Genomic DNA, 12,796 nt, shown 5'->3' on the forward strand with positions numbered 1-12,796 from the left:
GCGGAACATTAAAAAAACTAAAATTTCAAACTACCGTCTGCAAAGCTACGAGTTGAAAAATTAAATGACACGTTTCGTAAATCCTTCCAGTATGAAGAAATTCTATTCAAGTTGAATTTCTCTATACCAGAGAAGTTCTCCTGAAATGGTGAAACCCATGGGATTAGCTTCCACATTAGTTTTTGGACTCGCAGTTTTAAAAATGGGATTTTTATGACTTGGGGAGAATTTTCTCAAAAAGGCCTATTTTAGATAGCTTACCATCAACACGAACGTACAGTCAGAAGTGCAACGAAGTACTTCCGAATCATTTACTGCTGTTTTTGCATCAAAAACAATGTTTTTGGCATCAATTATCAATTATCAAATGAAACCAAATTTGGCATGTTTTTGTGTTACATTTGGCTGTTTTTGTGTTACACACAAAAATGTTACGAGCAAAACATTTTCAGGAGTCTTCATACAAAAATGACTTATATTCCAAAAACTATAAAAGATAGAAAGTTGATGTCTTCGACAAAAGTTTATATTATAACAAGATCTAAAACTTTGTCGAATACACTATTTCGCTATCTTGACTTTAAACAAAATTAGGATAAGTTGCATTTTTTTCAAAGAAAACATGAAAAAGTTGTGGATTGAAAAACTTTTTCCCTGTAAAAGTGCCCATTTTCCGATGTATGGACGACTTGTTGGAAATTGTAAGGGCTATTCATATATATATTTTTGGGAATTTAAAAAAAACTTTTTTGAGAAAAATCAATTTTAATTTTGACGTAGGACTACGTCTAACCAGAAGATATAGGGGGTGAAATGGAAATCTAGGCACTGAACAAGTAGGAAAAAATGCAAGATTTGGAACGCTTATAACTCAATCATTTCTCAATAGATCGCAAAGGTTTTTGCATCAATTGATAGGAAATATATATACGCATCTATCATAACGAATAACATTTCTTTTTTCATGAGATAAATAATTGAATAATTGTGAAATATCAAGCATTGTCAAAATGCTCTATGTGCCCATTTTTGATTGGTCCATCTTGTGCTCCTCAAATCGTACCGACCAAAACGGGCAACCAGAGCAGCAGCGAAATAGAATGAAGCACGATTGGAAAGGAAGAAGAAAAAAATGAACGAAACATTGGTCGCAGTCTCACACATGCGTAATTCTCGAGCCAGCCAGTCAGCTTAAAAATCCCCGCTCCGCTGCCGTAACGATCATTCTTTGTGTGGACACCGATTGGACAACATCGTTGCTGGACGGGCTGGACGGCGAGGGATCGAGTGCCTTTCTCAAGGCAAGAGGGCGGAGGTGGTAGCGCTGGAGTAGAATAGAGTAGAGTTTTCAAAGGGCCTTTCTCAAGGCTAGAGACGAATGAACTGCAAAAGTTTAAAGTCTCTATAATACAATACCTTCCTTCCTTCCGTAAGATCATTCTTTGTGTGGACACCGACTGGACAACATCGTTGCTGGACGAGCTGGACGGCGAGGGATCGAGTGCCTTTCTCAAGGCAAGAGGGCGGAGGTGGTAGCGCTGGAGTAGAGTAATAGAGTAGAGTAGAGTTTTCAAAGGGCCTTTCTCAAGGCTAGAGACGAATGAACTGCAAAAGTTTAAAGTCTCTATAATACAAGACCTTCCTTCCTTCCGTAACGATCATTCTCATTCAAACCGTACACCACATCGGTTCGCATCACAACACATCAACAAACCAACCCAAGCAGCCATGTCTGGACATGGTAAAGGAGGAAAAGTGAAGGGAAAGGCAAAATCCCGCTCGAACCGTGTTGATCTGGAGTTCCTCGCAAGGGTAGCTAGGCCGAGCGCGTTAGTACCAGTGCACCAGTCCACCTAGCCGGCGTTATATAGTTTCGGCCGCCGAAGTGATCGAGATAGCTGGCAAAGCTGCTCGTGACGATAAGAAAACCCGCATTCGGAACAGAACACATTCGGTTCGGTGGACATCAAGACAACAGGCAGTTGCAGCGAGTGGCGAGTGGCAAACGCAATCGCAAAACGGTATCAGGTAGCAGAAGAAAAAAGTTTGTTCTTTATACAAACTGCTTTGGTGGCAAATCCAGAACATGCCGCCTTGTTCGCGTTCGAAATGTTTTTTTTCCAAACCACGAGTCAGTGTTGCTAATGGTCACCATCGTATGACTGTTCATGGAGACGTATGTGCTGTGTCATTAATGAACATCATAAAATGAACAGTCAAACAACCGTCGAACTAAAAATGTCATATGACATTTCGGCTTTTTTTCGTCCTATAGATTATATATCCATCGCCCCGTAATTAAACAACAGTGTTCACGGGGAACGCTCACCGCTGAAAACGTTCATTCAACACATTCGCACTTGATAGGGGAGAGTTCGACGGTTGCTTTGATATAGCAATCCGTCTGAATACCATCCATCGTGTATGGATGTGTGAGTGAACAGGTGGATGAATATGTGCAGCTACGCTTGAATGCAGAATAAAGGGAGAAAAAGAATGCACACCACTTCAGTTTTAATGTCAAATGACATTAAAACTACAGTCATATTAGCCGGAATTGAGGGATGGTTATGAGCACGAATGGTAGAATGGAAATAGCATATTTTCATCGCTCTTCTGGGTACGGTCAACAGAAAGAGAAAACATATAAACGTTCAATTGATAGTGGTGTTTGCGGCTGTGCGTTTATTTCTGATGTGACTGTTAGAACCGAGCAATGCATTCGCAATACATATTGAGCAGTAACTCTTGAGCAAGGACAGTATGTGATGGTTGAGAGAAATGTCGACCGTTTACAACACTGCCACGAGTACTAAGTTTTCTAAATTGGAACCATTCCATAAAACAAGGCGCTTTTCAGGGCCCTTAAACCTTCCAAAAAAGAGTTTAGGAAATACAGTTCAATGCTTTCTAGAACATTATCCAAAATAATAATAAAACACAAATTGATTTTTTCATAATTTGTTTGCCAGGATCTGATGAGTATGTGAATTTGGCAGTTGTTCTGAGCTTATTGATAGTTGGTGATTTTCCTGATTATTCAATTTTCAACAATTCTTAAATTGTTTCCAGATTGAACGTACAGTAATTTACAATTAGTTCGACATTTAGCTAATTGGACGGACATGTAATGCGACTTATTTAGTTGGACATTTTTGTAAACATAGAGATCCAAATTATGACCCCACATTGAAAGTCGACACTGTACCACTGTCATCGCAAATGTTCAATTACAGGTTAAAATTACCTCCAATCCGATACTGAGTGGTGGTAATGCGACGTGTCATTGAATGTAATTTACTGTAAAATATGTCACAAGCTGGATGGGAAGAAATTTTCCAACTGTGAAAGCTGTGGCGAGTGGCAAATGCAATCGCTTAACAGAAAGGTTTAGCCGAACTAGATGGGGATATCGAGTGATAACAAAACAATAAACTCTTTAGATTGAAGATCATTTTGTGATCCTGAAAAAGACCCTTTTTAGCCTGCATGTGAATCCAACGAGCGAACAAATCGTAATGAATGTATTTTTTTCTTCTTCTTTCTTTGTTTTTAAGAGGCTTTAAACTTTGCAGTTCATTCGCCTCTAATGTATTTTTTTGCCATCGCTCCCTTTTAACGCTCATTCGTTCGTCTCGTTGGACTCGCCCCTCTGGCTGAGTCTGCCGATTTGTCTCTATCCTGTGAGTGTGTACCGCTAGAGTATAAAACACGCGGACCCCAAAAAAATATCTTATTTTCTTTCAAACCGTAAACCCGTGTGGTTGTACGGCATCGGCATCGTGGACGTAACAAAGGAGGACAAGTTAAGGGAAAGGCAAAGTCTCACTCGAACCGTGCAGGTCTCCAGTTCCCTGTTGGTCGCATTCACTGATTGCTCCGCAAGGGTAACTAGGCCGAACGGATTGGTGCCGGAGCACCAGTATACCTAACAGCGATTATAGAGTTTCGGCCGTCGGAGTGCTCGAGTTGGCTTGCAAAGCTGCTCACGACAATCAGAAAACCCGCATTAAGAACAGAGAAGCTTCGGTTCGGCGCTCATCAAGGCAACAATTAGTTTCAGTGAGTGGCAAAGTGTTTCTCCGGCACGTCGCATTAAATGTAATTTACTGAACAACATGTCACAAGCTGGATGGGAAGACATTTTCCATCTGTGAAAGCTGTGGCGAGTGGCAAACGCAATAGCTAAACAGGAAGGTTTAACCGAACAAGATGGGAATATCAAGTGATAACAAAAACACAACACCAAAGGTTCTTTTCAGAACCATCAACATATTCATACCGAAACCGAAACTTCCCAAGTTGGAATGAAAACTCGAATCGAACGTGCTGAGAATAGACCGAAGCAAGTACCTCCTGGTTTAAGCGATTCTTCTACGCACCAGTGGTCCTCAGCACTTCCCGGAGCAGCACCCAACACGTCTGCTCCTTTTTCGCGGTCGAGGCAACAGCCACAATCTGGCTTGCTTGCGCTTTCTGACCTGGTGGACAACATTTTAAATGCTTTAAATATAAACGACCCTCTTAAAAGCATAGTATTATGTTTGCTTCCGATTGTGAGAACATTTTTGAAAGAAAAATGTGGTTTTTTGGCAGCGTTCATTCCCCTCGATGCCTGATTCAGGCCAAGAGGTCAAGGATTTGACCACTGTAATACAGTGGAATTGCAGAAGCATCATTCCTAAACTAGATCAGTTTAAATTTTTAGTTCACAGCTCTAACTGTGATGTATTTTCTCTCTGTGAAACATGGCTTTCTTCAGCCGATGAGCTGAATTTCCACGATTTCAACATTATTCGCCTCGATCGAAATGACTCGTTTGGTGGCGTACTATTGGGGATTAAAAAATGTCACTCCTTCTATAGAGTCACTCTCCCATCGATGACAGGCATTGAAGTTGTTGCTTGCCAGACACAAATCAATGGCAAAGACCTCTGCATTGCTTCGATATATATCCCTCCCAGAACTACGGTAGGTCGCCATCAGTTCTTTGATACTATCGAGGCAATGCCGGAGCCGCGGTTAATCTTAGGTGATTTCAACTCCCATGGAACAGCATGGGGATCACTCTACGATGACAACCGTGCCACTTTGATTTATGATCTGTGCGACAACTTCAAATTGACAGTTTTGAATACTGGGGAAGCAACCAGAATAGCCAACCCTCCTGCACGGGCAAGCATGCTAGACATATCTCTATGCTCTTCTTCGTTATCCCTGGATTGCATGTGGAAGGTAATCCAAGATCCCCACGGTAGTGATCACCAATAATTTTATCGATCGCTAATGAATCAAGCTTTCGTGAGTCAGTCAATATTTCGTATGACTTCACGAAGAATATTGACTGGAGAACATTTGCGGAAATAATATCTGAAGCAATTGTTTCAATGCATGAACTTCCTCCACTCGAAGAGTATAACTTTATATCGAGTTTGATTTACGAAAGCGCACTTCAAGCTCAAAAGAAACGTGTACCGGCTACCACTTTCCGACGTCGTCCTCCATCACTTTGGTGGGACAGGGAGTGTTCAAAGGTCTACCTTGAAAAATCATCCGCTTTCAAAAAATTCAGGAAAACTGGATTAGTGGAATGGTTTCTAAAGTACCAAGCTCTAGAAGCCAAACTAAAAGGTTTGATTAAAGCAAAAAAGCGTGGATATTGGCGGAAGTTCGTCAATGGTTTGTCAAGGGAGACCGCTATGAGCACTCTTTGGAATACGGCTAGGAAAATGAGTGGCTGGAACCATACAAACGAAAGTGAGGAATACTCTGACCGTTGGATATTTAACTTTGCAAGGAAGGTTTGCCCCGACACCGTTCCTGCACAAAACGTCGTACGCGACATTCCACTTCAAAGCGATTATGAGAATTTTTCGATGGTGGAATTCTCAATTGCCCTTCTCTCATGTAACAATTCAGCTCCGGGGTCGGACAAGATTAAATTCAACTTGTTGAAGAATCTTCCCGGCTTGGCAAAACAGCGTTTGCTGAACTTGTTCAACAAGTTTCTGGAGCTGAATATTGTCCCGCATGACTGGAGACAAGTGAGAGTGATAGCCATACGGAAACCCAACAAGCCGGCTTGCGATCACAACTCATATAGGCCGATTGCAATGTTATCCTGTATTCGTAAATTGTTAGAGAAAATGATTCTACTTCGTTTGGACAAGTGGGTCGAAACGAACAATTTTCTGTCAAATACGCAGTTTGGCTTCCGCCGAGGTAAAGGGACAAATGATTGTCTCGCGCTGCTATCTTCTGAAATCCAAATCGCATTTGCTCGCAAAGAACAAATGGCTTCCGTTTTTCTCGATATCAAAGGGGCATTTGATTCAGTTTCCATGGAAATTCTCTCAGAGAAGCTTCATAATCGTGGACTTTCACCAATTCTCAATAATTTCCTGTACAATTTACTGCCAGAAAAGCACATGATTTTCTCTCATGGCAGCTCGAAATCTTCTCGTTACAGTTTTATTGGCCTACCACAAGGCTCCTGCCTAAGCCCCCTCTTGTACAGTTTTTACGTCAATGATATGGATGATTGTCTAACTAGAGACTGCACGTTGAGACAACTTGCAGACGATGGAGTTATTTCCATCACGGGTACTAATCCCGTCGTTCTGCAAAAGTCGTTGCAAGATACCCTGAACAATCTGTTCACGTGGGCCCTCAAACTGGGTATCGAATTCTCTACGGAGAAAACTGAAATGGTCGTTTTTTCTAGGAAGCACGAACCCGCCCAATTCCAGCTTCACCTATCCGGCAAAACGATCCAACACTCTATGTTTTTCAAATACCTGGGTGTATATTTTGATTCTAAGTGTACCTGGGGGAGACACATTGCGTATTTGAAACAGAAATGCCAGCAAAGAATCAATTTTCTCCAAACAATAACCGGAACATGGTGGGGTGCCCATCCAGGAGACCTCATTCAACTGTACAAAACAACGATATTATCAGTGTTAGAATATGGCAGTTTTTGCTTCCGATCAGCTGCCAGGATTCATATTCTCAAGCTGGAGAGAATACAATATCGTTGCTTGCGTATAGCCATGGGGTGTTTGCATTCGACACATACGATGAGTCTCGAAGTTTTGGCAGGAGTACCCCCGCTTACTCTTCGGTTCACAGAATTATCCTACAGATTTCTCATCCGTTGCAAGATCATGAATCCATTGGTGATTGATAACTTCGAAAATCTACTCCAACTGACTCCTCAGTCAAGTTTTATGTCTTTATACCATGAGTACCTTACCCACGACGTGCACCCTTCACCAGGCATCTCCAACCAAGTTTGCTTCCCATACTTCTGCAATTCCTCTGTCATTTTTTATCTGTCCATGCGACAAAAAATCCATGGAATCCCAGATCACCTACGCTCCGATTCTATTCCGCCGATATTTTCGGCAGAATATGGGAAAGTTGGATCTGATAAAATGTTCTATACTGACGGTTCATTCATAAACGGGTCCACTGGCTTCGGCATCTTCAATGAAAATTCCAGTGCCTCTTTCAAACTCAAAGATCCTTGTTCCGTGTATGTCGCTGAACTGGGTGCGCTATATTACGCATTAGGGATCATTGAAACATTGCCCATCGACCACTATTTTATTTTTTCAGACAGTCTCAGCTCAATAGAGGCAATCCGCTCAATGAAAGTTGATAAATGCTCATCTTATTTCCTAACAAGAATAAGACAACTATTGAGTGTTTTGGTCGAAAAATTATTCAAGATTACCTTAGCATGGGTTCCCTCTCATTGCTCAATACCGGGGAATGAGAAAGCGGACTCGCTAGCTAAGGTGGGCGCTTCAGAAGGCACACTTTTTGAAAGGCAAATTGCTTATAATGAATTTTTCCACATTCCTCGTCAGAACTCGCTCGTAAGTTGGCAGCGCATGTGGAGTGAAGATGAGTTCGGTCGTTGGTTACACACGATTATCCCTAAGGTCTCGACGAGTGCATGGTTCAAGGGATTGAATGTAGGTCGTGATTTCATTCGCGTGATATCTCGGCTTATGTCCAATCACTACAACCTAAACGCGCATCTCTATCGCATTGGGCTCGCAGCAAACAATCTTTGTGATTGTGGCGATGGCTACCACGACATCGAGCATGTTGTCTGGTCGTGTATCCGGTTCCATGCTGCTCGCTCTCAGCTCTCTAGAATACTGAGAGCACAAGGCAGACAATCGGATATCCCCGTCCGGGATATCTTAGGTAGCCGTGATCCTGATCTTCTGCTTCATCTATACCTGTTCCTCAGAAACGCCGATGTCAACGTTTAATGATGTTTCCTTCGTTGTGTCCCCGTTTCATATCCCTCCTATCCAAACGATAAACTTTTACTTAGTCGCGGCAATACATACACACACTCTTTACAGATACACGGGCCAAAGGTTGTGCAGTCCACTGATCATTCAACAAGAGCCAAAGGTTGTACCGCTTATGACAACTCTACACAAGCTGATGATTGCGCCGGCTAGTGACCATTCTATCCTGGATTCCTCGAGTCGAGAAAGACGCACCACGCTAGATATGGGGTACAGACTAGGGGGGCGTTGCTGATTAATGGTCAGCTGCATCCCAATAGCAGGTATCCCGTATCGGGCACACGTACAGAGCATCGAAGACTGCAACATACCAATTATGAGAACACTTGTAATACTAACCTCGAGCCAACCGCGAGTAATCGGTTACATATTACTAACATAGTTGTAAGCAAACATTGTAGAAAAATTGAACTCCCGGCCCCGTTAGGCTGACGCCATATGAGCCTTAATAAAAATATATATTTTGGATAAAAAAAAAAAAAAACATATTCATAAAAAGTAAACAGTAAACTAATCCATTTTTCAGATAGATAGGTAGGTATTCACGTAGAAGAAAATAAAACAATATATTTAAAATATATATTTAACAAAAGCTGTCCCATTTGTATAGTCCTACGTCACTCCGGTTATGTCCCCGACATTACCCACCCGTCTTTTTGAAATAACTTTTTTGTCAGCGAAATTTTTTTCCAAAAAATTTTTGGTATTTTTTTGTGAAATAATTTCCTACATTTCATCCTTTGACAAAAATTTTGTAGGTATCATAGTTTTTAAGTTATAAATTTTTGTAAAAAATTAAGAAAAAAAATTGTCTTCTTCCAAAAAGTAGTCTAATTATTTTTCGAATTTTTCAAGTATGCAGAGCTAGTATGCAATTCAGCTCCGGGGTCGGACAAGATTAAATTCAACTTGTTGAAGAATCTTCCCGACTTGGCAAAACAGCGTTTGCTGAACTTATTCAACAAGTTTCTGGAGATGAATATTGTCCCGCATGACTGGAGACAAGTGAGAATGATAGCCATACGGAAACCCATCACAACTCGTATAGATGATAGCCGGCTTGCGATCACAACTCGTATAGGCCAATTGCAATGTTATCCTGTATTCGTAAATTGTTAGAGAAAATGATTCTACTTCGATTGGACAAGTGGGTCGAAACGAACAATTTTCTGTCAAATACGCAGTTTGGCTTCCGCCGAGGTAGAGGGACAAATGATTGTCTCGCGCTGCTATCTTCTGAAATCCAAATCGCATTTGCTCGCAAAGAACAAATGGCTTCCGTTTTTCTCGATATCAAAGGGGCATTTGATTCAGTTTCCATGGAAATTCTCTCAGAGAAGCTTCATAATCGTGGACTTTCACCAATTCTCAACAATTTTCTGTACAATTTACTGTCAGAAAAGCACATGATTTTCTCTCATGGCAGCTCGAAATCTTCTCGTCACAGTTTTATGGGCCTACCGCAAGGCTCCTGCCTAAGCCCCCTCTTGTACAGTTTTTACGTCAATGATATGGATGATTGTCTAACTAGAGACTGCACACATACGATGAGTCTCGAAGTTTTGGCAGGAGTACCCCCGCTTACTCTTCGGTTCACAGAATTATCCTACAGATTTCTCATCCGTTGCAAGATCATGAATCCATTGGTAATAGATAACTTCGAAAATCTACTCCAATTGACTCCTCAGTCAAGTTTATTGTCTTTATACCATGAGTACCTTACACGCGACGTGCACCCTTCACCAGGCATCTCCAACCAAGTTTGCTTCCCATACTTCTGCAATTCCTCTGTCATTTTTGATCTGTCCATGCGACAAAAAATCCATGGAATCCCAGACCACCTACGCTCCGATTCTATTCCGCCGATATTTTCGGCAGAATATGGGAAAGTTAGATCTGATAAAATGTTCTTTACTGACGGTTCATTCATAAACGGGTCCACTGGCTTCGGCATCTTCAATGAAAATTCCAGTGCCTCTTTCAAACTCAAAGATCCTCGTTCCGCGTATGTCGCTGAACTGGGTGCGCTATATTACGCATTAGGGATCATTGAAACATTGCCCATCGACCACTATTTTATTTTTTCAGACAGTCTCAGCTCAATAGAGGCAATCCGCTCAATGAAAGTTGATAAACGCTCATCTTATTTCCTAACGAGAATAAGACAACTATTGAGTGTTTTGGTCGAAAAATTATTCAAGATTACCTTAGCATGGGTTCCCTCTCATTGCTCGATTCCGGGGAATGAGAAAGCGGACTCGCTAGCTAAGGTGGGTGCTTTAGAAGGCACACTTTTTGAAAGGCAAATTGCTTATAATGAATTTTTCCACATTCCTCGTCAGTATACGCTCGTAAGTTGGCAACGCATGTGGAGTGGTGATGAGTTTGATCGTTGGTTACACACGATCATCCCTTAGGTCTCGACGAGTGCATGGTTCAAGGGATTGAATGTAGATCGTGATTTCATTCGCGTGATATCTCGGCTTATGTCCAATCACTACAACCTAAACGCGCATCTCTATCGCATTGGGCTCGCAGCAAACAATCTTTGTGATTGTGGCGATGGCTACCACGACATCGAGCATGTTGTCTGGTCGTGTATCCGATTCCATGCTGCTCGCTCTCAGCTCTCTAGAGCACTGAGAGCACAAGGCAGACAATCGGATATCCCCGTCCGGGATATCTTAGGTAGCCGGGATCCTGATCTTCTGCTTCATCTATACCTGTTCCTCAGAAACGCCGATGTCAACGTTTAATAATGTTTCCTTCGTTGTGTCCCCGTTTCATATCCCTCCTATCCGATCGATAAACTTTTAATTAGTCGCGGCAATACATACACACACTCTTTACAGATGCACGGGCCGAAGGTTGTGCAGTCCACTGATTATTCAACAAGAGCCAAAGGTTGTACCGCTCATGACAACTCTACACGAGCTGATGATTGCGCCGGCTAGTGACCATTCTATCCTGGATTCCTCGAGTCGAGAAAGACGCACCACGCTAGATATGGGATACAGACTAGGGGGGCGTTGCTGAATGGTCAGCTGCATCCCAATAGGAAGTATCCCGTGTCGGGCACACGTACAGAGCATCGAAGACTGCGACATACCAATTATGAGAACACTTGTAATACTAACCTCGAGTCAACCGCGAGTAATCGGTTACATATTACTAACATAGTCTAAGCAAACATTGTCAAAATATTGAACTCCCGGCCCCGTTAGGCTGACGCCATATGAGCCTTAATAAAATATATATTTTGGAAAAAAAAAAGTATGCAGAGTTGCTTAAATGACCCATGTCTTTACACCCACAACGTTTCGCTGCTATCTGAGATGAGATGAGATATCAACGGCCACTCGAGTTGGCATAAAATTCCTCACATGCCAAATTTGGTTTCATTTGCTTGATTATTTCTCGAGTATCGCAGAAATTTGTGTTTCATTTGTATGGCAGCCCTACCAGCCCCATTTTCTAGCACTTAACTTGAAAACAGGAAACCAAATAGTGAAAACAATTACAAAAACTGAAAAAGTAAACATGCGTGATTTTTACGGAATCTCTTTTCGAAATTGGAGCCAAAACGGTAATACAAAGTTGCTTAAACTAAAGTTTAGGGTACGCTTAGCAAAGATATTTGAAACTGTGCTCGTATTTTGCTGAATAATATGTTGAATTATCATTGGATAAGGCTGCTTAGCAATTGACAAGTAACTGGAACATTTTCGAAGTACAACTGTTAAACCACGGAATGCATTAGATGAATTGATTTCGAAGAATCTGTAGGAGTGGTCATGTGAACATGGTTTAGTCACTCCACAAATTACGTGAATATCATACAATCAAACAACAAACTAAATATGTGCGAATCGCATCCATAAGTATACAAAAAAAGATTGAGGCTGTAGCTACATCAAATACTCGAAAATTGCAATCCCGATTATTTCAAACAAAACATCACCCATGAGGAACAAGCTGACTAGTTCCAGGTTTGATTAATGTTGCAAGTAATTGTTACGTAATACATACAACTGCTTCCAATTGCGCGGCACGAGCATTGGCTATTTGTTTTTCTAGTTCACGCTTTTTGATTACAGCATCTTTCTCACGTTTCCGAAATTCACGTTCAACATGCTCTTGCCCTCTGCGTAAATCCATGTCTGTTTTCGCTGATTTTGTGTCCATCAATTTTTGTTGAATTTTGAGCATACGTTCTTGTTCACGTTCTTTGACATCGGTGGCAATTTTTTTCTCGAATTCAAGTTTTGCTTGACGCTCGTTACGTTGCCTTGTGTACTCTTGTACTTTTAACTCTGCTATTCTTTGTTCTTCGAATTCCAATTGTTTGTAGTAAGCTGATAGCTCATACGCTTTTTTCAGATCGTCTCGAATCGCATTAATTTTATCTATTTTCTCCTTCTCTTTGCGTTGTTCTTCTGCAACTATGGCAAGTTGTGCATGCT

At 41.5% G+C, this 12,796-nt stretch overlaps 1 protein-coding gene across 2 annotated transcripts in view; it reads right to left on the reverse strand.

Annotated features, from left to right (window-relative positions):
• Positions 1-12,796, reverse strand: part of LOC129769085 (cilia- and flagella-associated protein 45) — a 78,796-nt gene that overhangs the window by 46,806 nt on the left and 19,194 nt on the right. The window contains exon 4 of one of the 2 annotated variants that reach the window (XM_055771104.1): positions 12,363-12,794. The exons of the other annotated variant lie outside the window; for it this stretch is intronic. Coding sequence (XP_055627079.1) covers positions 12,363-12,794 — 432 coding nt within the window. The remainder of the gene's footprint in view (positions 1-12,362; positions 12,795-12,796) is intronic. 2 annotated transcript variants of the gene reach the window in all.

The sequence above is a fragment of the Toxorhynchites rutilus genome, chromosome 2 (assembly GCF_029784135.1).
Source record: "Toxorhynchites rutilus septentrionalis strain SRP chromosome 2, ASM2978413v1, whole genome shotgun sequence".
Lineage (NCBI taxonomy): Eukaryota > Metazoa > Arthropoda > Insecta > Diptera > Culicidae > Toxorhynchites > Toxorhynchites rutilus.